The sequence below is a fragment of the Oryx dammah genome, unplaced genomic scaffold, assembly GCF_014754425.2.
Source record: "Oryx dammah isolate SB20612 unplaced genomic scaffold, SCBI_Odam_1.1 HiC_scaffold_2, whole genome shotgun sequence".
Lineage (NCBI taxonomy): Eukaryota > Metazoa > Chordata > Mammalia > Artiodactyla > Bovidae > Oryx > Oryx dammah.
The window spans coordinates 98,783,173-98,810,356 of record NW_024070186.1 but is presented as its reverse complement, the minus strand read 5'-3'; the positions used below and the strand labels follow the sequence as shown (position 1 = coordinate 98,810,356).

Here is a 27,184-nt window from a genome sequence, read left to right as displayed (position 1 = left end):
TGAAGGAGAGTAAGGAGGTTAGAGGGACTAGTCCAGAACCTAATTGCACTCAACTGCAGCTAAATACCCCAGGATTCATTCAGTCACCCTAGCCTCTGCTGTTCAATCACTAATTCAATTACTAATGTTCACTGCACTGCTCTTAGGGTCCCCATACTTCATGACAAGTAGATGGCACAGCAATGTTGATTATAACCTCCTTCAGTATAAAGAGTTCTAGTTTTGCTATGTTTCACTAAATTGGCTAGAGCACGTTTATCCCACCTTCCTCAAAAATCTCCAGAAAAATAATTTGTATTTAGAGCAGAACCTGGAGTATAGCTTTTCTACAAGCATACAATCTCATAAGCACAGATAAGAAAATCCTCACTTAAAAAAAAAACTTTACCTTTTAATTTATGTGCAGAAAAGAGTTAAAATAGGAGGTTATGACTGCTGTCCTTAAAAAGGCTTTATTATATGGCATCTGAGAAATGGATTCAGAAAATTTCCCTGAATGATAAGAGCTCACTATACCTAAACTGATTGTAAAAACAATATGGTTTATGCTGAAGATCTGCTTTCCTTCTGTGAGTCTGGAATTTCAGTGACCACAGTCACATGAGCACTATGTGCCAGTACGACCGGCCCAGCATAAAACACTGGAGTCCGAGGCTCAGGTGAATGTTCCTGGTGGACGGTTCACACGTGTTTTATGGCTCACTGCTGGCAGAATTAATTGCATCCTGTGCAACTCCCCTGGGAGAGGACTTGTAGAAACTTATGACTGGTTTCCTCCAGATTTCACCTTGAGTGCCTTTCTCTTTGCCAGTTTTGCTTCATATTCTTTCACTGGGATAAATCATAGCCGTGAGTACATCTATATGCTGAGTCCCATGAGCCTATCTAGTGAATCATCAAATCTGGGGAGTAGTCTTGGAGACCCCGGACACAATCTACCTGAGAGTGAATTAAACTATCTGAATCTCTCTCAACATCTCTGCCTCTTGAAAGGCTTCTAATCTACTCAGGATGCCAGAGAACACACCATTTACTTCCAGTAAGACAACGAAAATATAATTAGAGGTATACTACAATGTAAACTTGCCCATCAAAATGATCTTGCCTAATAGGTAATAAGGTTTAAAACATATTCAATAATCTGTGAGAACAGCAAAATGCTTTTTTCCAACAACAAAAACTGAATAATATAAAAACACAAGTTGATAGAGTTCTAATATATTTTAAAAGCACTAGTATGGCAGAGAGATCAAACACAAAGTTACAAGTGAGAACAATTAACTACCTAAAATAACTGTTTTTATTGAAAAAAACAACCTTGAAGGAAGTGAAGCTCTATACTTCTCCTCCTCCAAACCCAAATCATTCTAAGAACTCACCTCCTACACATGATCATGGTCTGATATTTAATCTACAAATCTCTCTAGAGAAATCTGTGAGTACAATAGGCAAAACCCTAATAAAAAAAAAAAAAAGCTCAAAAAGCTTCTCTGAAGGAAAAAAATATCTATCTCTGTTAGAAGCATTCTCTAGTGATATATTAATGGAATACAAACTGAAACTAAATGATTTGATGAGCTCCCAAAGAAAAGGACTATAGAAAGTATGTTTCTTGAATGATGGTCAAATAATAAATTTCAAAAATAACAATTTATAACCTAATTAGGAAATTAGGTTATGCTTTGAGGGATTCCCTGATGACTCAGAAGGTAAAGCATCTGCCTGCAATGCAGGAGACCTGGGTTCGATCCCTGGGTCAGGAAGATCCCCTGGAGAAGGAAAGCCCACTCCAATACTCTTGCCTGGAAAATTCCATGGATGAAGGAGCCTGGTAGGCTGCAATCCATGGGTTGCAAAGAGTTGGACGTGACTGAGCAACTTCACTTTCCTTTCCTTTAGGAAATTAGGTGGGCAAATCATACATCATGTTACGTATGTGTGCCATAAATTTTTGTCAACATATTTGATAATATCTAATTTAATTTTTTAATCAGCTGTTACACATAAATATTATTTAAATAATTAAATGCATTTTTAACTTATAGCATTCACTCAGACAGTAGTTATTATAATTCAACCAACTTAAGTTACATGTGGAAAGTTCTTCTATGTTACTCTCATTCATATAATGAGAGTATAACATCATAAAATAACATCTTCCTTATACAAGAGTTTGAGATCCAAATTAGATTGTAAGCATGTTTTTCTATTTGATTCCTGGCACCTAGATCAATTCCTGGCATGACAGTCAAACCATAAATGTTAATTACCATTGTTTAAAACAAGGGGAGAAGTATGGTGGGGAAAGGTCTCGTGTAAATTGGACACTGCAACCTAATCCGTTCTCTCTGTGCATGTTTAGAAGTTTTTCTAGAATCACTGCCCTTGCTTCTGCTAGAGCTTTCAAACCATTTCTAGCCTAGAATAAGAGTTAACCTATGTATATATTCTATGCTTACTAACTCTCTGATGTCACAGATTCTGCCTACAGTGTTTGCCTTCTTCATATCTTGGATGGATTCCCTAAACTTAACACTTACAGGACTTGGACATAAATTGAGATCACTCTGGATCCAATGGCCATTCATTATAGACAGATATCCTGAAGGAACAATTGAGACAATCCTGTCCTAATGGTAAGATCCCCCCACTGTTCTGCCTGTGTTCTCTCCATTCTTATTAGATAAACATGATAGCATTTCAGTCAGACTGGTTTCAGTAATAAAGGCTGATTCTAAGGAGTGTGTGTTAAGTATGTACTACCTTCCCAAGTCATATTAAATAGTAAAATCTTGTTAACTTTGTGGTGAACTACCTCTTAAACTGTCAAACAGAAGGTACTTTTTTTTCAGGATGACCATAAACACATCCTGAACTCTGTTAATTTTCACAACATAACCAGATTACTGACCTTTACCAAAGATCATAAGTAACCACTGGATGAGGAAATACCCTGAGTGGAAGGGAGATTCTAAAGACTCCTAAAGTTCAGCTGTTACTTCAAGGGAGGGTAATAGTTTGGCCTGTAGTTTGGCCTGTTTCACCTGCACAGTCACCTCTGAGAGTTGGTGATGGACAGGGAAGCCTGGAGTGCTGCAGTCCTTGGGGCTGCAAAGAGTCGGACATGACTAAGTGACTGAACTGAGTTAACCTGTAGGTAGGCACAGGCACTCTAAGCCTAAAGCTTCGTCATGACTCCTCTAGAATAGATTGAAATTTACATAGAGCACGCAAACTATCATGCATGGTAGTCTGATGGCTCTGGATTTACACAAGGAACCAGATATCATCTTAAAATACTCTGTTAAACAGGACTCATGGCTGCCAATACATCCAAGTCAAATCAGTTTCAGTAAAAACAAGGAGAGGAACGTATTGACTTGTGTGATTGGAGAGCAGAGGGACAGAGAACATGATATTCAGCATAGGTCATCAGGAGTCATGCCGCCTCCCATCTCCATCTCTCAGTACTGCTTTTCTTTCTGTGTCAGCTTCATTCTGTCTTAAAGCACTATAGGCATCTTTCACATAGCAGTGAAGAGCACCCATCATGAGTGTTGGCCTCAGTTCCAGCATTATAACACGAGGCTCAAGGGCAGAGCCAGCTGCCTGTCCAACTTTAACATAATGACTGGCTCAGTTGGGATTGCTTGTACATTACTCAAATAATCATTATTGTCATAACACACACAGTGTATGTATGGCCAAATCCCACCTCCTGTGATCAGAAGTGTGGAGTTGTTAGTGATAACCCCATTAGAGCCACACAGAATGGATGTGGATGTTTCCTCTCTACACAAGGGATGCCAACCAGCTAAAGTTTCTTATGCATACATTCACTTTAACTCTCTGTATCAAAGCCAAAGTTTGAAAATAATAGCTAGAGTCACTGCCAGCATCATCTTTTCACTACATCCTGGCCACATTGGCCCCCTTGCTGTTCTAAACAAGTCATACACACTCCTGCCTCTGAACCTTCATACGTTCACTTGGAATACTTCCCCCAAGAAATCACATGGTTATCTCCTTACTTCCTTAACATCAGTGTTCAAACATCACCTTCTCAGTGAAGATCACATTAAAATGGCAATATTCTTATGCCTCTACACACATACACATCTAACCTCCCTACTCAGCTTTAGCTTTTTCCTAAGCATTATCGACTGCAGCCATGAAATTAAAAGACGCTTACTCCTTGGAAGAAAAGTTACGACCAACCTAGATAATATATTCAAAAGCAGAGACGTTACTTTGCCAACTAAGGTCCACCTAGTGAAGGCTATGATTTTTCCTGTGGTCATGTATGGATGTGAGAGTTGGACTGTGAAGAAGGCTGAGCACCGAAGAATTGATGCTTTTGAACTATGGTCTTGGAGAAGACTGTTGAGAGTCCCTTGGACTGCAAGGAGATCCAGCCAGTCCATTTTGAAGGAGTCCTGGGATTTCTTTGGAAGGAATGATGCTAAAGCTGAAGCTCCAGTACTTTGGCCACCTCATGTGAAGAGTTGACTCATTGGAAAAGACTCTGATGCTGGGAGGGATTGGGGGCAGGAGGAGAAGGGGACAACAGAGGATGAGATGGATGGATGGCATCACGGACTCGATGGAGGTGAGTCTGAGTGAACTCCGGGAGATGGTGATGGACAGGGAGGCCTGGCGTGCTGTGATTCATGGGGTCGCAAAGAGTCGGACACGACTGAGCGACTGAACTGAACTGAACTGAACTGAATAAGTGAAGAGGAACTAAAAAGCCTCTTGATGAAAGTGAAAGTGGAGAGTGAAAAAGTTGGCTGAAAGCTCAACATTCAGAAAACGAAGATCATGGCATCTGGTCCCATCACTTCATGGGAAATAGATGGGGAAACAGTGGAAACAGTAGCTGACTTTATTTGGGGGGGCTCCAAAATCACTGCAGATCGTGACTGCAGCCATGAAATTAAAAGATGCTTACTCCTTGGAAGAAAAGTTAGGACCAATCTAGATAGCATACTGAAAAGCAGAGACATTACTTTGCCAACAAAGGTCCATCTCGTCAAGGCTATGGTTTATCCAGTGGTCATGTATAGATGTGAGAGTTGGACTGTGAAGAAAGCTGAGCACCGAAGAATTGATGCTTTTGAACTGTGGTGTTGGAGAAGACTCTTGAGAGTCCCTTGGACTGCAAGGAGATCCAATCAGTCCATTCTGAAGGAGATCAGCCCTGGGATTTCTTTGGAGGGAATGATGCTGAAGCTGAAACTCCAGTACTTTGGCCACATCATGTGAAGAGTTGACTCATTGGAAAAGACTCTGATGCTGGGAGGGATTGAAGGCAGGAGAAGGGGACAACAGAGGATGAGATGGCTGGATGGCATCACTGACTTGATGCACATGAGTCTGAGGGAACTCCGGGAGTTGGTGATGGACAGGGAGGCCTGGTGTGCTGCGACTCATGGGGTCGCAAAGAGTTGGACACAACTGAGCAACTGAACTGAACTGAACTGAATATACCCTGTAAGCTTCCCTGGTGGCTTAAAGAATCCACCTGCAATGAAAAAGACAAGGGTTCGATCCCTCGGTTGGGAAGATCCCCCTGGAAAAGGAAATGGCAACCCACTCCAGTATTCTTGTCTGGGAAATCTCATGGACAGAGGAGTTTGGTGGGACAGTCCATGGGGTTGCAAAAGAGCTGGACATGATTTAGCCACTGCTACTGCTACTGTTAAGTCACTTCAGTCATGTCTGACTCTATGTGACCCCATAGATGGCAGCCCACCAGGCTCCCACATCCCTGGGATTCTCCAGGCAAGAACACTGGAGTGGGTTGCCATTTCCTTTTCCAATACGTGAAAGTGAAAAGTGAAAGTGAAGTCGCTCAGGCATGTCCAACTCTTAGCAACCCCATGGACTGCAGCCTACCAGGCTCCTCTGTCCAGGGGATTTTCCAGGCAAGAGTACTGGAGTAGGGTGCCTTTAGCCACTAAACAACAACAATATACCCTGTATTTACTTATCTTACTATCTCAAGATCATAGCATATGAGAACAGAAACTGTTCTGTTTCATTTACTTTGTCTTATATCTCCAGTACTTAGTACAGTGCTTAGCATGAATATTTGATGAATGAACAAATGATGGAATTGAGCAGGGGTGCCTTATCACTCTCAGTGTCAAATAATTTACACTACAGTATTACACAGGAAAGAGTATAGAACAGTACAGTCCATGAATACAGGCCTCATTTATCAACTTCCCTGGGCTACCATGAGCTTCCCTGGTGGCTCAGATGGTAAAGAATCCATGCCCAAGGCAAGAGACCTGGGTTCAATCCCTGGGTCAGGAAGATCCCCTGGAGAAGGGAATCACTCCCTACCCCAGTATTCTTGCCTGGAGAACTCCATGGACAGAGGAACCTGGTGGGCTACAGTCCATGGGATTGCAAAGAGTCAGACATGACTAAGGAACTAACATTTTGACTTCTCTTTTGCTGGGCTACCACAGTTTAGTGAGTATGTCTTGACCTCTGTGCTGTGGAACTAGATCAAGGGTGGGTTTTCCACAGTTCTCTGGGATGCCTCTAGGTCAATTCAAGCCCTTTCTCAGATCCTAGTTATGTCTCTGCAATCTGCTGACTAAGGAGCTGCTTGGTTTCTTAATCCACACTCCTTTTCCCCACAAGGACTTAAATCCTCTTCTGAATCATAGGACACCCTGCCTAGCCAGGAGGTTTGATTCTGACTCCCAATTCAAAACTGTTAGCCAGGGTACTACTTCAGCCAGACAGACCACCTGGCAAGGTGCCACCCACAGTCAGAGACAGAATGTTGCCAGAAAACAGGGAATACTGTTGCAACATCCATCTGCCAGACTGGATCCCCATCAATATTGATTTGGTCTGACATTCCTGGACTTTGAGAATTCTGTTGCAAGGAAAGAGGACCCCTTTCAGGGCCTAAGGGTGGGCTCTTGTCAAATACTCAGAAATGAATTGTCTGAGGAGACACATATGCTGACAAAGCAAGAGATTTTTGGGGGAGAGATTTTATTGGGAAGGCGCACCCAGTGGAGAGCAGAAGGGCAAGTGAAGCTAGGAGGACTGTTCTGTCACGTGGCTCACAATCTCGGGTTTTATGGTGATGAGATTAGTTTCTAGATTGTCTCTGGCCAATCATTCTGACTCAGGGTTGTTCCTGGTGGCCCATGCATCACCCAGCCAAGATGGATTTCACTGAGAAGGCTCCTGGGAGGATAGTACATATGGATAGTGTATATGCCTCCTATTGGCTTTTGACTTTACCCGAATTCTTCCAATTGATGGTGGCTTGTTAGTTCCATGTTCCTTATCAGGCTCTCCTATCATAAAATAACTGATGCAAATAGTTACTCTGGTGCCTGGTCAGGCAGCGGTTTCAGTCAGTGTTTCCCCTAACAATTCCTTGTGTACCCTAAGATTTCCATTGCAGCTCCACAATGGAATTATTTTCTTTATGCCAATTCCTCCTGTTTCTAGCTTTCCCTCTCTGACTAGCAGGCCTCAATGGCAATGAATGCCTCATGCAGGCTTCCTAGAATACCTCTCAAACCCTTATAAGAATTAGCAAAAGTCTTTCATGCTTGGGCTTATTTCCACACCTGGGATCCCAACAGTGTTGAAAGTGTTAGTTGCTCAGTCATGTACAATTCTTTGTGACCCCATCAACGGTAACCTACCAGGCTCCTTTGTCCATGGAATTCTCTACGCAAGAAGACTGTAATGCAAAGCCATTCCCTTCTCCAAGGGATCTTCCTAACCCAGGGATTGAACTCAGTTCTCCCACACTGCAGGTGGATTCTTTACCACTGAGCCACCAGGGAAACCCTCAAAGTTCAGAGTTGTCTGCAAATGTACCAACATACATATTCAGTGAAAAAAAGATGGACTATTTAATAAGTATTGTTGAGACAACTGGTTGACCATTTGGAAAAAAATAAAGCTGAATTCCTAGCAGACTCTTTTTATTAAAACAAACTCCAATTGTATGAAACATTTAATTGTGAAAAAACTTAAACCACTAGAATAAAAGATGTTAATTTGTTTATAATCCTAGAAAATTTTTCTAAACATAACACAAAGCTTAGAATGTTTAAGAGACTATTCAGTTTGACCACTTACAAATTAAAAATCTACAATCAAAATCCTATTAAAAAGTCAAAAGTTAAAAAGTTGGGGAAAATATTTTAAAAACATGACAGATAAAAGGTCAATGTTCTCAATAACTAAACAGTTATTATAAATCATTTTAAAGTGAATAACCTAATATAAAACATGATTTTTACAAAGTATATTTATTCTCTTTAATAATCCAGAATATATGAACTAAAAAAATAGCCTGCTTTTATAATGCCTACTTTGATGCTATAATATTTTGTTATTAGGAAGTAGTCCAGAGAAGGAAATGACAACCCACTCCAGTATTCTTGCCTGGAAAATCCCATGGACAGAGGAGCCTGGTAGGCTACAGTCCACGGGGTTGCAAAGAGTTGAACACGACTGAGAGACTTCACTTCTGTTGCAATTTCTTTAAAAGATAATTTTTCCACAGAAATATGAAAAATAGAAATGCACACAACTTATTCACCAATCAAGTCCACTTCTAGGGATATGTCCTACTTCCACAAGTGTGAACAAATATCTCTTTATGAGGGCTTATTATAGCACTGTTGTAACAACAAAACCTAATTAGTGATCAATAAGACATGGGGGAAATAAATGGAATAATATGCCTCCATTAAAAACAATCATTTATGTTAAGCATGTATTGATACAGAAAGACTTTCAAATACATTGTTTAAAAAAATTTAAGGCTTTAGAACAGTATTTTGAGTTAAATTACAAACATGGTAACTTATTATCCAAAACGTCTGGATATTTACAATAAAGCGTTTTCTTATAGAGGCGTGAGACTAGGGGATGGAGGCAAGCCTTAAAGCCTAATGCAAAGATCAACCAAAAATTAAGCGGGCAGCAATTTCAGGCTACTTTGTTGCCTGAAACAACAAAGTCAAAGTTGTTGATCTTGTTCACTAATTTTTGTGTGACATTAACTCAAGAACTGCTCTGAATAGTCAATGAACAACCTGAGGAATCGCTCAAGAGATCATGAGCTAACCTTGCTACGCTGTTTGCTGCTAAGGTTTTAGAAGACCCATCGTCTTTTAGGTAGAAATATCTTTCAGATAGTCATTTTATCACGGTCGCTCTATCTCCCTTTCCAGCACTGATGAGTATGGATGGCTTTAAGAAACTTCTGAAATAAGATGTCGTTACGCAACTTCAATGAAACAACTCGTGAACACCTGTGTAAACTGTTTTGTTTTGTTTTACTCTGTAAGAAATCTCTAAATTTTAATGGCATTTCCTGCAGCTCTAGAGAAGGCGGAATGAAGTACGAACTGTCTGCACCCTGAAAACCAGGTGCTTTTTGAACGACATTTCTCACCCGCCCTTTTCATTTCTGCGCAAGTGTTTTTGCAACAACCAGAAAGTGTGAAGAGTAAACCGCTCTGAAATCCACCAGAGCTTCGCACGTTTTCTTCACTTGAGCCTCAGGGCTCACACAGCTAGATATGTTTTTTCAGCTCTGAAAAACAGTTAAACAACCTCCCAAAAGCGACATACAAGTCAAAAGCACAGTTGTCAGGGCCAGGATGTGAAAAGTACCCAACCACTTTTTCCCCCGCTGCGGGTAACACCTGTCTCCAGCTCTTGGAACACAAAGAATCTCTGCGGGAACCAAAGAGGCCATTGGAAACTACAATTCCCAGCAGGCTTAGCGGGAGCCGGGTCACGCACGCGCATTTCAGATCCTGGGAATGAGGTGCCGAGGTGGGACTCCTAAAAGAGGAAAATGGCAGCGCACCGGCTGCGGCCGAGCGTGGGCAGGCTGTTTGCGATGGGACCACAGCTGGGGAGCGGAAGACGAGCTTACAGCGCGTTCCAGGCCTTCACGGAGGTTCTACGGCTGCCGAGCAAGCAGCTGACGAAGCTGGTCTTCCCGCTGCAAGAACTCCATGGGCATTTCGTCCCGGACTCGAGGCCAGACCTTCACCTGAATATCTTCCACCCGAGCCTGGAGGACATCGCGCGGGCGGAGAGCTTCTTCACGGCCTCTGCCCGGAACCGCATAGAGTACCTCACCTCGGCGGTGCGTCTCGACCACGCCCCGGACCTTCGCCGCCCGGAGGTGAGCGCCGCAGCCGCCTGCGGGTACTGAGGGCTTGGGCTGTGATTTTGCTGTAACCTATTATCAACTAGCGATGCTAGTGGTAAAGAACCCTCCTGCCGATGCAGGTAGACATAAAAGACACAGGTTCGATCCCTGGGTCGGGAAGATCCCGTGGCGGAGGGCATGGCAGGCCACTCCAGTATTCATGCCTGGAGAATCCCTTGGACAGAGGAGCCTGACAGGCTGAAGTCCATAGGGTCACACAGAGTCGGACACGACTGAAGCAACTTAGCATGCCTGCCTGCCTTATCAGCAAACCAGAGAGATTTACTACCTTTGTATGGACGCGATATCATTATTGTAACAACGTAAGCAGATATGGGTTTAATTATTTTGGTGAATAAGTGAGTGAAAGTCACTCAGTCGTGTCCGACTCTTTGCGACACCGTGGACTATACAGACCATGGAATGCTCCAGGCCAGAATACTGGAGTAGGTAGCCATTCCCTTCTCCAGGGGATCTTCCCAACCCAGGGATTGAACCCAGGTCTCCCGCATTGCAGGCGGATTCTTTACAAGCTGAGCCACAGTTCAGTTCAGTTCAGTCGCTCAGTCGTGTCTGACTCTTTGCGACCCCATGAATCGCAGCACGCCAGGCCTCCCTGTCCATCACCAACTCCCGGAGTTCACTCAGAGTCGCGTCCATCTAGTCAGTGATGCCATCCAGCCATCTCATCCTCAGTCGTCCCCTTCTCCTCCTGCCCCCAGTCCCTCCCAGCATCAAAGTCTTCTCCAATGAGTCAACTCTTCGCATGAGGTGGCCAAAGTACTGGAGTTTCAGCTTTAGCATCATTCCTTCTAAAGAAATCCCAGGGTTATTTTGGTAGTGAATATGAAAGACTTTAGAAGGTGATTAAAACATTTATCATTTTTGTTTTTAATTGAAGTAGGGAAAACATGCCGAGACAAACTGGAAAAAGTGAAGAATACAAAAAGTAGAGTAGTTTTACAAATGAAGTGATCCTTATCAATACATAATTTTCACTCAATCTGAATTTACTATCATGTGCCAAAAAAATCATATATAGATGGCAATAATCTGTAAGATTTTCCAAAACAGCTTCAGTGGAATTCAGTGAGTGTCCATTTTATGCATGTCCTGCAGTTTAATATTTTGTTCTGTTAAAAGAAGGCTCAGTTCAGTCGCTCAGTCGTGTCCAACTCTGCGACCCATGAATCGCAGCACGCCAGGCCTCCCTGTCCATCACCATCTCCCGGAGTTCTCTCAAACTCACCTCCATCAAGTCGGTGATGCCATCCAGCCATCTCATCCTCCGTCGTCCCCTTTTCCTCCTGCCCCCAATCCCTCCCAGCATCAGAGTCTTTTCCAATGAGTCAACTCTTTGCCTGAGGTGGCCAAAGTACTGGAGTTCCAGCTTATCATCATTTCTTCCAAAGAACACCCAGGACTGATCTCCTTTAGAATGGACTGGTTGGATCCCCTTGCAGTCCAAAGGACTCTCAAGAGTCTTCTCCAACACACAGTTCAAAAGCATCAATTCTTTGGCTCTCAGCTTTCTTCACAGTCCAACTCACGCATCCATACATGACCACTAGAAAAACCATAGCCTTGACTAAAAGGATCTTTGTTGGCAGAGTAATGTCTTTGCTTTTCAATATGCTCTCTAGGTTGGTCATAACTTTTCTTCCAAGGAGTAAGCGTCTTTTAATTTCATAGCTGCAGTCACCATCTGCAGTGATTTTGGAGCCTGTTTCCTCATCTATTTTCCATGAAGTGATGGGACCAGATGCCATGATCGTCATTTTCTGAAAGTTGAGCTTTGAGCCAACTTTTTCACTCTCCTCTTTCACTTTCATCAAGAGGCTTTTTAGTTCCTCTTCATTTTCTGCCATAAGGGTGGTGTCATCTGCATATCTGAGGTGATTGATATTTCTCCCGGCAGTCTTGATTCCAGCTTGTGCTTCTTCCAGCCCAGCGTTTCTCATGATGTACTCTGCATATAAGTTAAATAAGCAGGGTGACAATATACAGCCTTGACGTACTCCTTTTCCTATTTGGAACCAGTGTGTTCTTCCATGTGCAGTTCTAACTGTTGTTTCCTGACCTGCATACAGGTTTCTCAAGAGGCAGGTCAAGTGGTCTGGTATTCCTTTCTCTTTCTCAGACCTCCATTATTTGTGATAATGGCACCATTGTGCTGGAACTTTTCCACTCGAACTCTACAGTAATTTAAGAGTACATAAATCACTTAATGATTTGGAGACAGCATTGCTTTTCCATTTTTAAATTCTGGACTTTTGTGTAATTTCTTTTTAATTTAGTTTTTTTAATCTATATTATTCGATTTAATCTGGTAGGACATTTGAAATTTATACAGCATCCAAATCAGTTTATTTTGAAGGACTGACCACAGTTTTACAAAATATATAGCACTGCTGGCTACTGCTCACTAAATGCCACCCAGTTATATTAATAACCAAAAATGCCCTCTTATTAATCATAAAAAATGCCCTTACAAATTTCAAAAACACCCCCAGGGGGCGCTACTGCCCTCATTTAGAAGCACTGATTGCCATGTGTATTAATGGTTAGTCTCAGAAATATTTTGTTGCTTTCTACATTCACACTAAAGAAGAAAAGCTTAACTGGAACAAGAAAGGTCAAGAGAAAGAAATAATTATAATGTTGTAATAGTGTACTTTGAGAGTTTGTGGGGAAATGTGGTTTCAAACAGGAGTGACTTTAGAGCCAGTTTTGTTGAAACGCATGTAGTTGTTAACTTCAAAAAGTTTTGAAAATATTGAATTCTTAATAAATGGTGCAGATGTTCTTCGTGGCATATGTAATTAAAAGCACGGGTACAGATACAGATGTCTAGAGTTCCGTTTCCAGCTTCTTCACTTTCTAGCTGTATAATTTGGGGCCAGATATTGAGCCTCTCTTTGCCTCTGGTTTTATCACCTGTAAAGTGAGAAAACTTCTACAGTTTATGAGACAGATAATTTATAATATTATCTGTCTCATAGGGATATTGTAAAGAGTAAATAAGAAAATAACAAGTGCTTTTAAAACAGTACCTGCCACGTTGAAATCATTTAATATATAACAACTGTATATTAGAATTTGAAGGTTGACTAACCATAAGCTACTTTTTTATGGTTAATCAAGACTGAATAGTATTTACAGATTTTTACAGCTAATAGTGGGTTGGCCAAAAAGTTCATTTGGGTTTTTCTGTAAGCTGGTACAGTAAAACCCAAATGAACTTTTTGGCCAACCCAATATAGTATATGATTATCTATATATATAAACTAGTACTCAGTTCTCTTCTTTCTGCTTGTATAAGGTGTGTTTTATAGGCAGAAGCAATGTTGGAAAATCCTCTCTAATAAAGGCCTTGTTTTCACTTGCCCCAGAGGTTGAAGTTAGAGTCTCCAAAAAACCGGTATGTCAAAATTTAAAACATATCTGAACTACCTCTGAATTGACTAAGATAAATAATAAATATGGGGGGGAGGAGGTTAGAAACCATAATTGCTAAGTTCCTAGAAAAGTGATTTCTTTCAAACAAGTGCTAATATAAGACATTTCATTAATGCCTGCGTATTTCTCTGAAGAAAACGGAAGTTATTGTAGTAACCTGGCCAGTATGTTGAGATTTTCCTTGGTCCAGTCTTTTCTCAAGAGTTATTCCATTGTCATTCTATATTTGCCTCTATGAGAATGCTCATCTAGTTCTACACTGATTTTTGAAGGAAACAGCTTTCAAGTGTATTTTTTTCCTCCTATAATCTTTTATACCTAGCTAACTCATATATATATATACACGAATCAGGCACTTCCCAGTTTACCCAGGGCCAAACTGACATGCCTAATATCCCAGTCTGCTGTAGTAGCTTTTTGTCATTTTCTCATTTCCTCTGCTTCCTTTTCCATAATACAGACTCTACCAATATTTAAGGAACCCTCTTCTCACCCCAGTTCCCCTCACCTTATTAACTATCCTTGGCAAAATGTTCCTAGCAACCCAGGGCTCACTGCCCCTATTTCCTAACAATAGAACCCTTCCCTGAGGCTTCACTAATGTTTTCTTGCTCCCAGTTTCTTCACAAGTTGATTCCCTGATACTACCCCTGATGATTGTAGTCATTTGTTAACCCTCCTATGCTTACTCCCTTGTGCCCTGCCTCATCAAATGTCGTAGTTCAACTCTGATTTCTAGGTAGGGTGTTTCCTTTCTAGGTAGGGTGCTGTGAGAAGACAATGGAAGAACTGTATTCTTGACATTTCTAATCTGTAATTCTGAAGTTATTTTCCTATAGATAGACACATAAGCTGCCTGGGAACCTAAGCATCATTTATGAAACCTTCCTGAGTTCTGAACAATTGACTTTTAAAATTGTTTGTCATAATTTTTCCTTTTCTGATTAATAAATGTCCGTGGACAGAAAACCACATGAATAAACTATTTTGATCATCTTTACATTAATTGTAGTTGCACAGGTACTTTACAGTTGTACATGCTTTTTTTAAAAAATGGCTTAATGAAAGCACCAAACCCATCTAATAAAACACGCAAATTGATTTTAGGCAAGTAATAGTCTAGCTACAGTATCAAACTTTGCATCTGGTTTTTATGAAAACTTGTATGACTGACAGTAAGCATTTAATTTATCCTGTTTGTGCCATAATTCATTTAAAGTGGAGATAATTCTTTAAAGTGGAAATATATTTTTCATCAGAGAATATCGACCAATGCAGCCATACTATTTAGACCAGTTCTCTTTCACTAAGAGAGAACTAATGAAGTAGGAAAACTTGAAAATATTTTGCCTGCGTATTTCTAATATGGATTTGAAGTTCTTAAATCATACAGATTCTCTTTAAAAAAAAAAAATGGAAGGAGGAAGTAGGATTATCTAAGCTTATATCCAGCCACTTGTCTTCTGTTCCTTTTTCCTGTATCGTCATCTGCATAGGGTTATATACAGAATACTTTTATGCTTTTAATAAGTGATTATTGATTGAACAGAAAATATTTTGAGTCATGAAATATACAAAGGACATATTTTAAGAAACTTATTTTTACATTTATCAGGGCCATACAAAAAAAATTAATTTTTATAAAGTTGGAAAATACTTTACATTGGTGGACATGCCAGGTTATGGCTATAGAGCACCTGAAGATTTCGTTGACATGGTAGAAACCTACCTAAAAGAACGAAAGAAGTAAGAAGCTTTTTTTTCTTATAATTGTTATATTTAACCCCTAAACATGTTTTCATGAATAGAACATTCTACACATGATGAATCCTTCAGTTTTATCGAACAACTTTTCTAGAAAGTGTACTTTATTCTCATAATATTCTGAACTATTTTGGAGGAAGGTATATACTGTCTGCTTAGTTTTTTTTTCCTGTAAATTAGGTTAAACTTAAATTCAATTGTTTTCCTATATTGAGACTATAAGTAGTACATCAGCAGACTTTATTAATTTTTTATACCAAACTCTTAGCTGGCTATTTTTAAAAATGAAATTTGTTGGTTAATGTGGTGTTTACCAGATTTAAGTAAACTTCAGTAAATTCTGGTTATTCCTAAAATACTTCTGACATCACAGCCTTGATAAATACTACTTTTATTTGTCTCCATAGGTAGCCAGGTAGCAGGTCTCTGTTTCAAGCATTGCAGAATATATGGAAAAATTAATGTTAAACTTTTGAAGTATAAAAAAATGTTCATAAGTAATTTGCTTGTTGTATCTTTACATAGAAGCAAAGGTAAAATACTTACACAAGAAAATACAAAATATAATGTGTTTGGTTTTGTTATCTGCTAGTCTTAAAGTAATATTTGAAGACTTAGACACTTATGGTAACTTATATGTTCTATATATGCTATTGAAATAATATTAATGAATCTAGCTATTGAACATAACCAACACTGAGACCTATTGGAACTAGAATGGACTTCATGGTAAATTGAGAATTCCTTTTGCCTAAAGAAATTTTTAAATTTTGATCTGATAATTTTTCAAAAGACAGTTTCTGAGTATAGTGAAGGTCGGGGTGAGGGAAATGAATAAGTATATTTTTCTTGCTGTTAATCTTCATTTCTGCATTCCTACAGTTTGATGAGAACGTTTTTATTAGTGGATAGTGGTGTTGGAATTCAAAAAGCAGACAATATTGCCATAGAAATGTGTGAAGAATTTGCATTACCTTATGTGGTAAGTATTTCTTTTGACTCATGGTTGTACTCAGAAATATGAGTTCCCTGTGTGTCTGTCTGTTTAATAAATGAGTAGGTCTCCTCCTCAAAAGTGAAAGGAGTACCTTTTAAAATGTCTTTTGAATTATTAGCCATTAATATTAAAATAAGTTCTGTGGTACTTTTATTCCCTTTCCTTCTCCTAGCTTTTAAATTCTCAAAATTATGGTCAAAGTTTTCTATTCATCTAGTGATTATAAATGTTTTTCCTGTTTTTTTTTTTTTCTTTTTTAAATGACTATAAATATTTGCTAAAACTCCTTAGTAGCTCTTTAACAGCAGCTTGACAGATAGTACTTATCAGAATATAAATGAAACTACAACTGAAAAATTTGCTAAACTAGTTTGGAATTTAAGAACATCACAAAAATTTAGTAGGCTCTAGCACACAAAGGTAGGATGTTTATATTCTTAAGGGAAAGAAAATTTCTTATGAGAATATCTTACCAGTGCTTTCTGTTGTTTACCCTAGAATAGAATACAGATTGGTAGGTTGGTATCCTACCAATTTTGTTTTGTATGTTTTTCAGATTAAATGGCAATCTTCAAGTTCCTCTCTGAGCAACTTGACTATAATTTGGTTTCAAAAAATGTCAGAAAGCCACTAAAATGTAGTGGTTTTGCAGTTTAATGCAAATCAAACCATGTTACCAGTCAAAAAGCTGTTTGTATTCGTGGAGTTATGGAATTCTTGGGGTTTGCAAATGCCCTTTGAAACATTAGAGATAATTTATAGTTATGAGGAGCCAAAGGATTGATAAACATAGTCTACATAGTAAAAAAAAAAACAAAAAAAGCCCAAATTTTCCCCAACCAGTTTTATTGATAATTTGATAATTTACTCCTAATTCGATATCATAGATATCATTTTGTGAAATCATATATTTTCCTCAGTTTTAACTTTAAGAAAATATTAGCCTTTTTCTTTGTAAAAGAAGTCGTGATAGAGGAATTAGGTATCAGCATATCTCTCTTTATGAAGAAAGACTTCTACTTTCTGCTTCTCACTCCTTCTGCCATTAATATTTTTTATGCTTTATAGTTGATTTATAATCACTATATTTTATTTTAATCATTTATATATTTTTATAACTGAAAAGCATAAATGATTAGTCAAGAAATTTAATTTTATAGAATTTTCCTAGGAAAACTTCTGAAAAATACATCAAAGTTTTTATTTTTTAATTAATTTTGTAATCATCACGCCTTGACCTTTTTCTAGTATATAATTGTCTTTGAGTAAGTAAATTATTTAAAGTATTACATTTGCTGTTAACCCTAGTAAATTTTAGGGTTACTTGGAGTCTAACTTATTTAAGTTGGAATATAACTACAGTGGCTACAACCTACCAATAGCCTGATTTGTAATTTTTCCTTTAAATTTAACATATAAAGTTGAACAATTCAGTATTTCAAAAATGATTATAAATCAGCAGTTTTATGTGTATCAACCTAATACTACTTCTGTATCTTTGACCACAAAATAAATAGTGATCACATGAAACATTTGGTGTATAGCAATGGCAAGTATGGCCCTAGGGTTTTTTTCACTGGTCTTGAATCCAAGATATTATGGCCCTGTGTGGTTAAACAGCAAACACATAGTGTATGCTTTATATATTGCGTATATTAATTTGTTTAATCTTTACAGCAGCTCCTTTAGAAGGTATTGCTTTTATTTTATAGATGAGGAAACAAGTACAGAGAGATTAAGAAACTTGCATAGGTCACCTAGTTGTTGTTGAAATTTTGTAACTAAAATGTATAAAACTGTATATTAAGAAATAACAGTTGACCCTTGAACAGTATGGGAGTTAGGGGCGCCCACCCTCCTTTAAGTCACAAATCCAAGTTTAACTTACAGCCAGTCCTTCCTATTCAAGGTCCTTCTGTATTGATGGTTCCTCCATATTGGCAGCTCCATATCCATGGATTTAATCAACCACAGGTCAAGTAATATTGTGGTATTTACTGTGGAAAATATCTGCATATAAGTGCACCTTTGCAGTTTAATCCCATGTTGCTCAAGGGTCAACTGTACTTTATTTCTATTGTTTAATTATTTGTTTTCCTACAGATGGTATTAACAAAAATTGACAAATCTTCCAAAGGACATCTTTTAAAACAAGTGCTTCAGATCCAGAAATTTGTTGACACTAAAACACAAGGATGTTTTCCTCAGTTGTTCCCTGTAAGGTAAGAGTTGAATTGTCTTTATGTACTAACATATAACTTTATGTGCTAACAACCTTTAGCATTAAATCAGTGTTTCTGAAATTGAGGTATCCTTTTAAGATTAGGGGAGTTTGGAAGACTCTGCACTTAGCCACAACTTATTGGCTTTTATTTTATCAACACTTTTTTTCCCTCCCCTCTATTCTTTCTTCTGTCTGCAGATTCTTGATGAATCTTCCCTGTAGTATCTTCATGATCTTTCTACTTCAGCCTATTTCAACCCTAGACCACATCAAGCTGTAAAGGATAAGAATTTTCCTTTTAAAGGACCATATGTAAGGAAGAAATGCTTCATATAAGCTAGAATTAAGCATTGGTAGCAGACAGGATGGTTATTTCCTGAGCCAGCAATTTTTGTTAGATGTGGTTTAGCAATGAAACATGAGTTTTTACTTTCAGTGTACACTTTGGATACAGTAAGTAACCTGTATTATAGCAGAAATACAGTGCCACTCCTGTGTGATGTTCTGACTCTGACTTCTTTGTGGAAGGCACCAGGATAGTTCCTACAAGAAATTACATGAAACTGTCCTCTAAGCAGTGATTCTAGTTCCTACCAATCCAGATCACAATTGTCTGTATGAATATGCAGTCGAAGTCTGTCTTCATTCATTTCTACAAAATTCTTTTTCCCCTTGACTTATATTTAAGTATTTATCCTGTTCATTTGTCTGTGTCTGATAGATACAGTGGAAACTCCTATGGGCAGGAATGAAATCCTGTTTTTTCTTAGAGCCCTGAGCATTGTCTCAGAAAAATAATTGCTTTCTTTTAAATGTTTAATAACAAGGAAATGAGACTTCAGCTAAAATGGTAAAATAAACACAAGATGGGCAAATTTGGCCTAACAGCTGCATTTATTGGGGGGGGAAAAAGTTTTAGTTGACTGTAGGCTGAGTTTAATAATATAATGAGGCTGGGGAAAAACTGACAAGGTTGTCTTGAGCTACAGTGTTAGAATTATAGTGTTCAAAACAAAGGAGTGATCAAACAGTAGTCTCACACTGCTTTAAGCTATATACTATCAGTTCAGTCAAGTTCTGCTGTGGCTTGACATTAAGAACAACTAGAGCTATCTGAAAACAGATGGTCTTGGGGGAGGTTATGTCACTCGATCATTCTAAACACTTAATTGATCGACAAAGTAAGCATCTCTGTTTCACAGATACATTACAGGTCAGAGAAGTGAAGGGAGTTTCAGAGAAGCATTTGCTGATATAGAAAGAGCATGGACCTCAAGGGTCAGACAACCATGGTTTTGCATGGTTCCTCTGCTTCTTGGCAATAGCTTTTAAAGCAACTTATTTCATTTTTTGAGGAAAAATGTGATGGTTAGAAGGATTAAATAAAATATATTGCGACTGATACATACATATTAGCCACATAATAAATTAGTTTCTTTCCTTCCCAAAAGTCAGTCAGTGGCAAGATCAGGCCAACAACCTGAACTAACGGATTCTCAGTACTTTTTAGAGGTGTTCCCTTCTTCAGATAGGCTGGCATTTTCTGCTGCATGGCCTTTGAATCACTGTGCCGCCATACTAAGTGTCTAAGGTACTGCAGAAGCCACACGGTACTCAGTCTTACGAATTGAGACACACACAGGAGGTGCTAGCTTTCAGGAACTTCAACGTTCAGGATACCACAGTGACCACATACAGGAAGTTGTCAGACTGTAGTTCTCAAAACCCAGTTCAGATAGTAGAGTTATTTATACTCCTTGCTTTTATTTGCTTGACCACACCCCAATACATCCTCCAAAAGGAAATTTGACCTAGTCATAGGATAATTATTATAAAATAAGACAGGTTTTATTTCCTCCTCTTCCTGTATGATCTTGGTAGGAGAAAGGTGGAAGTGTGGGTAGACATGTAGTCCAGCAAGGTTTGGCCTTTAAGCCTGTTGGCAAAAGTTTAAGTGCTCACCTTCATGTCTGAACTCTACCCCAGCTGAGTTAGAGAAGTAAAACTGACGAAAGGCCCCTAAAGTTTGATGCTGGGATCAATCTGTTTTTATAACTGGTATGGAAGAAATATATAAGTAGGCACAATATAATTGCTTCTATGATTTTCATGCAAATGAGAACTGATTCTTAGGACAAAGAAAATCATGAATTGACAAAAATGTTGCAAATGAGTTCATGGTGCCATAGCTAGTATGTAGACTATCCAACTTTATCTCTTCTTTAAACCATACATGTGTAACTTCAGTTCTAGTTGAGAATCAGTATGGAGGCAGCTTTATCAAAGAGAATTAGCAACACAGCAGAGAATATTTTACCTGTTTTATATACACATATACACCATGTGAGTGAAGGTCGCTCAGTCGTGTCCGACTCTTTGCGACCCCGTGGACTGTTCTTTGCAACCCCGTGGACTGTAGCCTACCAGGCTTCTCCATCCATGGGATTCTCCAGGCAAGAATACTGGAGTCGGTTACCATTTCCTTCTCCAGGGGATCTTCCCGACCCAGGGATCAAACCCGGTCTCCCACACTGGAGGCAGACGCTTTAACCTCTGAGCCACCAGGGAAGCCCCCATATACACCATACCTGCATCCATAAAAGTCATAGTGTCTTCATAAAAGTCTGTGTATCCCAAGAAACCATGTGTTCACTTCCATGCTGACAAATGGATGAACAGATATGGATAGATACAATAAGACAGATCAATAATAGACACAATAATGGTGACAGTGATTTTTTTTTAAAAATCATGAAAAGTCTGTATTATCATGGTAATTTAATCTTTGTCACAAAAAGAACAAATTAAAGAGATCAGAATTTTAGTCTAGGAAATAAAAAGCAAAATAAAAGATATTCCAATGGCATTTTTCACAGAAATAGAATAGTCTGAAAAACTATGTGGAACCACAGGTGACCCTGGATAGCCAAAGCAATCTTAAGAAAGAACAAAGCTGGAGGTATCACACTTCCTGATTTCAAACTGTGTCACAAAAGCTGTAGTAATGAAACAGTATGGTATTGGCATAAAAACAGATATATAGGTCAGTGGAACAGAATAGAGTGCAGAAATAAACCCATGCAATATGAGTGGTTAACTTTCAAAGGAGTCAAGAAAATACAATGGGGAAAGGACAGTCTCTTCAATAAATGGTGGTGGAAAAATTGGACAACCACATGCAAAAGAATGAAACTAGGTTACTGTTTTACACCATACACGAAAATTAACTCAAAATGGAAAAGTACTTGAATGTAAGACATGAAACCATAAAATTCCTAGAAGAAAAGACACTGTAAGCTCTTTGACATCACTTTTAAGTCGTGAGTATTTGGATCTGACTCCAAAAGTAAGTGGGACTATATTAAACTAAAAGTTTCTGCACAGCAAAGAAAATTATCAACAAAATGAAAAGTCAGCCTAATCAATGGAAGAAGCTATTTGCAAGTCATATATCTAAAATAGGGGTTCATATCCAAAATATATAAAGAACTCATACAACTCAATGGTTAAAAAAAAAAAAAAAAAAGGACTAAAAAATAGACACAGGAACTGAATAGACATTTTTCCAAAGACATACAGGTAGCTAACAGGTACATGAAATGATCCTCAACATCATTTGATTCTCATCAAATGATCCTAATCATCAGTTCAGTTCAGTTCAGTTCAGTCGCTCAGTCGTGTCCGACTCTTTGTGACCCCATGAATCGCAGCACGCCAGGCCTCCCTGTTCATCACCATCTCCCGGAGGTCACTCAGACTATCATTGAAATCCAAATCAAAACCACAACGAGATATCACCTCACACCTGTTAGAGTGCTATTATCAAAAAGATAAGACATAAGTATTGGCATGAATATAGAGAAAAGGGAATCCTTGTGTACTGTTGGTAGGAATGTAAATTGGTGCAGTCCCTAAAGAAAACAGTATTGATTCCTCAAAAAACTAAAAATAGAACTACCATATGATCCAAGAATTACACTCCTGGATATACATCTGAAGAAAATGAAAACATTAATTTGAAAAGATATGTGTACCTCCATGCTCATTACAGCATTATTTTCAATAGCCAAAATTTGGAAACAAGTGTCCCTCAGTGGATGAATGGACAGAGAAGATGTGGTACTATACAGTTGACCCTTGAACAATGTGAAGGGTTAAGGGTTCTGACCCTTACCTAGTCAAAAATCCAAGTGTAACTTATAGTTGACCTGCCATAGCCATATTTCTTCCAAATCCCTGGATTCAACCAACTGGATGTAACACTGTGGTATTTACCATTGTAAAACATCCACATGTAAGTGGATAGACACAGATTAGACCCATGGTTTTCAAGGGTCATCCTGTATACACAAATGGAATACAATTCAGCCACCACAAAGGAGGAAATCTTACCATTTGAGAAGACATGAATGGACCTTGAGAGCATTATCCTAAGTGAAATAAGTCAGAGAAAGACAAATAATGTGTGATTTCACTTACATGTGGAATATTAAAAAACAAGCTCAGATGAGAAGAGATTCATGGTTGCCAGAGGTAGAGGTTGAGGGTAAGAAAAATAGGTGAAGGTCAAAAGGTACAAACTCCCAGTTATAAAATAAACCATGGGGATGGTGTAATATACAATATAGTTACCACAGTTAGTAATGCTGTATTGCATATTTGAAAGTTGCTAAGAGAGTAGACCGTAAAAGTCTTTTTTTTCACCACAAGAAAAAAAAATTGTTTACTATAAATGGTGGCAGGTGTAACTAGACTTATTGTGATCATTTTGCAATATGTACAAATATTGAATCATTGTATCCCTGAAACTAATGTTGTATGTCAGTTATACCACAATAATAATTACTTGGTCTGGAAAATAAAAAGCAAAATAGTAGATATGAAGTTTTTAGACTCATGAAGGAAATAGATCAGATGATATGGATCACCAGATTTAGAATATTACAAGAGGTGCTGAGGAAGAGAGGAAAGGTAGGACAAATTAAGATATCCTGTTTCACACCTGTTTATAAATAGATTTTAAGTTAGGTGAATTCAGATCTGTTACTACCTCTGAAGTAAGGAAGAAAATGATCTTTTTTTTCTCCCCCCACAGTGCCATGACGTATTCTGGAATCCATCTGCTGAGATGCTTTATAGCAGATATAACAGGAAATCTTAAGACTACTGGCTTCCAATTTAGCTGAAGATTCAAAATTGTCTGTGCCAACTGCAGTTAAAGACAGAATTTCAACATTGTTTTAAATGTTGTGTATCTGTAACTTGCAGAAGGATCACTTCAGCTTTAAAACCTGCATATTTCCAAAGGAAGAATGAATTTGTGCCTATAGGGGCAGAAAGGTTTATACATGATTGAGTTATGCTGTTCATTAGAAGAGATACCAGCAGTTTTTAACAAACTGACAAACAAGACCATACAGAAATCTATAAAATGAAAATCTATTTCCTACCGTGTAGATGATAGTGTTAGTTACTCAGTCATGTCTGACTCTTCGTAACCCTATGGACTGTAGCCTGCCAGGCTCCTCTCCATGGCATTTTCCAGGCAAGGATACTGGAGTGGGTAGCCATTCCCTTCTCCAGGAGATCCTCCTGACACAGGGATTGAAGTCACGTCTCCTGCATTGCAGGCAGATTCTTTATCGTCTGAGCCATCAAGGTAGCCCCTACTGTGTAGATGATGGTTTGCCATATCATTCATTGGGTTTTTGTCTTCTAAAGGAATATCTATTACTCAATTTTTTTTAATGCACTAGGTAAAAAGGGGCTACTTTTTTGTTATGCACCAATAGATGGGTTGAAGGTAAAGTCTTATGTTATTGTTCAGTCACCAAGTTGTGTCTTGACTGCCACACCGTGGACTGTAGCATACCAGGCTTCCCTGTCCTTCACTATCTCCTAGAGTTTGTTCAAATTTATGTCCATTGAGTCAGTGATGCTATCTGATCATCTCATCCTCTGCCGCCCTCTTCTCCTTTTACCTTCAATCTTTCCCAGCATCAGGGTCTTTATATGTATGGCTATAACTTATCATTTTTCTGGAGACCTCATTTGAATATAACAAAAATTATTCTTGATAAAATTTCAATCAGTCCATAATGGAAATACCACTTATTTCAGGCTGAGGTCAGTCACTTTCACAGGATTCAGAATCAGAAGACCAGAATTCAAGTTCCAGTTCTAATATTTATTACACACTGGATGTTTCTGAACTTCTTTTGTAACTCTACCTCAGAAGCTATGAAGATTAAAATGTGAAAAGAACATCTATTTATTCTACCTGTTTGTAAAGCAAAACCAATTCAAGTATATAGCAAAACTCATGGGTAGATTTATCACAGAATACATCCTGTCACGGAGGAAGTAACATTTTATCTAGGTTAAGACCAAAGAAGAAAGTTTTAGGTCTGAAAGTTGATTTGCACAGGGCAAGAGAAAAAAGTTGGTGGGACAGTTTATAAATGGAATCTTCCCATTAGGATTCAGAATGGAAAGATAAAGCCTTACTTTGGACTAATGTTAGTGGAAAATATTTTTATGAAGGTGTTACTGACCTAGTCATACAAGTGGTTTAGCTTTTCAGAGTGAGGCTGAATATTAAAATGTTATAGCAATAGCACTGGATAAAAAATTAATGCTATAAAACAACTTTTTGACTTTTAGAAAATTCAGTTCTGAATATGTTTTCAGTTTTACAGTTAATACTACTAGTTTATTCTAACTAGCAGTGATTTAAACTTTAAGAAGGGGGGGAACTTTAATATGGGCAGTCACCAAGTAATATATATATTGATAGTAACAACAAAATTATCTTAAAAGTCATCTTTCTGCCTGCCAGTGTTATTGTACAGCTTGTCTTAGCCTTGGCTTTTGTTCTTCTAAAAGGAAGGTCTAAGACAAAAGCTTGTGTCCAGTAGTTTATTGGGGATGTGTTTCCAGGGAACAGGAATGAAGGGGAAATGAAACAGATGGAAGGAAAGCCAATCAAGGAGGCAGTGAGTTGGAAACAACATAGCTCTAGGGCTTGATCTTGAGGGATCTGTGGAACCTTATGAAATGTGCCTCTTAATTGTCTTTGAAGGGATAGCAAGTTGTGTATGCCCAAATGCCAAGCAGTTCCTGTAGCTTGTCAGAGGTGAGAAGGCAAGGTGTAGTCGTCCAGTCCTGCTTGGGACTGGTTATCATAGTAGTGGCTGCAGTAAGAGGCCAAGAAGATTTGAAATGACACATGAGAGGTCTACCACACTGCTCTTATAAATGACCAGAGTGTGTTAATGCCACCAGAAGGGATTAAATTGGAATTTACTATGATGATGCTAACAGTTATTTTCTAATCTAATTTACTGGGTAAGTTATGGTTTTGTAAATTTAAGATTTCACTTTTAAAACTTAAAACATTTGAATTTGTTTGGAAAAAAAAATAGAATACTATTTCCTTATTTTTACCAACTTAGGGACACATGAAACTCTTCACTGTTTTTCCCAGAATTTTAAGGGACAGATGGGAAAAGGAGATAAACATACTCCAAAGGAACATTAATAGGAAAAAAAAATGCTAGGCTTATAGTCTAATCCAGTTTCACCTCCTTAGACAATTCACTGAACCACTCTGTTGTATACAATGAAGGGTGGTATACAATGAAGGGTGATCTCCACAGTCTCTTCCAGCTGTACAAGTTTATGATTATTGGACAGTAATACCACCTCAGATGGAGGGACTGAGCCCAGAGAAGCCTGCTGTTTGCACATGATTAGTGTCACATGCACAGAGAAGCAAGACTGGGTCTTGAACTTAGAAGCTGGTGGCTATTTCTAGACTTGTCATGAAGGAGACGTCCTCGGTATTGTCAATGTTTTAAACTACCAAGTAGCTGTACCACTTGGTAGGAAACCAGGAGAAATATAAACTAATAAAAAGTGACTAGAGATTGACTTAGCAAGGCTTCAGGAAAGAAGGGAGCTAAACCAGTTGTTTATCTAACTGCATTTTGGGCTACTTGTATCAAAATCACCTGAGCCCCGTATTAAAATGCAGATTTCCGATCCTGTCCCCTAGCTATGATTATCAATCTCTGGAAGGGACTCAAAATTGGCATTTTAAACAACCCCACCAAGTGATTCTCAAGACATCCCTACAGTTTGAGAACCACTGGTATAGTAAGTAAGTGGAAAATATACAGAAAACAGACGAGGAAAGAAAAAGGCCAGATAAAGAAAAAAAAGGAAACTTAAAAAATGGCAGGATGACTGCGGAAGATGCAGGATATACTAGGGCACTGTATAAATTACTATATATAAACATAAAACTTGAAAGAAACCTCAAACTTCGCATCATCATTTGAAAATATGTAGGATTTACCTTCTCAGAGCAATTGTATGAGCAACATAACAAATATCAGGTGATAGCATCAGCACCAATTATAAATCTATTTTTAGCCTCTAGGTTGATTGATTGTGTTTCCTTAGCTTTTTCATTTAACTTTCTCACCTAGTTCTACTTTGTGTATAACCG

The 27,184-nt window shown here is 38.5% G+C and overlaps 1 protein-coding gene across 2 annotated transcripts; it reads left to right on the top strand.

The window, feature by feature from the left end:
* The first annotated feature begins 9,799 nt into the window (after window positions 1-9,799).
* On the top strand, window positions 9,800-26,845 carry GTPBP8 (GTP binding protein 8 (putative)). Of its 2 annotated transcripts, none has more exons than XM_040224657.1 (6): window positions 9,800-10,201; window positions 13,551-13,649; window positions 15,303-15,433; window positions 16,334-16,433; window positions 18,552-18,670; window positions 23,768-26,845. In XM_040224657.1, the coding sequence occupies exons 1-6, from the start codon at window positions 9,866-9,868 to the stop codon at window positions 23,856-23,858; spliced, it is 876 nt and encodes a 291-aa protein (XP_040080591.1). In that variant the 5' UTR covers window positions 9,800-9,865; the 3' UTR covers window positions 23,859-26,845. The 2 variants fall into 2 exon arrangements, with proteins under 2 accessions (XP_040080591.1, XP_040080601.1); XM_040224667.1 differs by lacking the exon at window positions 23,768-26,845 and adding an exon at window positions 18,871-19,679 and having other exon boundaries at window positions 9,809-10,201.
* The last annotated feature ends 339 nt before the right edge of the window (window positions 26,846-27,184 follow it).

What these genes read in the sequence shown, in the direction of transcription:
- GTPBP8 (XM_040224657.1), top strand. Translation starts at nt 9,866, where the DNA reads ATGGCAGCGCACCGGCTGCGGCCGAGCGTGGGCAGGCTGTTTGCGATG. An exon ending in TTAGAGTCTCCAAAAAACCG is followed by an intron (nt 13,650 to 15,302) that starts GTATGTCAAAAT and finishes TACATTTATCAG; the next exon opens with GGCCATACAAAAAAAATTAA. An exon ending in TACCTAAAAGAACGAAAGAA is followed by an intron (nt 15,434 to 16,333) that starts GTAAGAAGCTTT and finishes GCATTCCTACAG; the next exon opens with TTTGATGAGAACGTTTTTAT.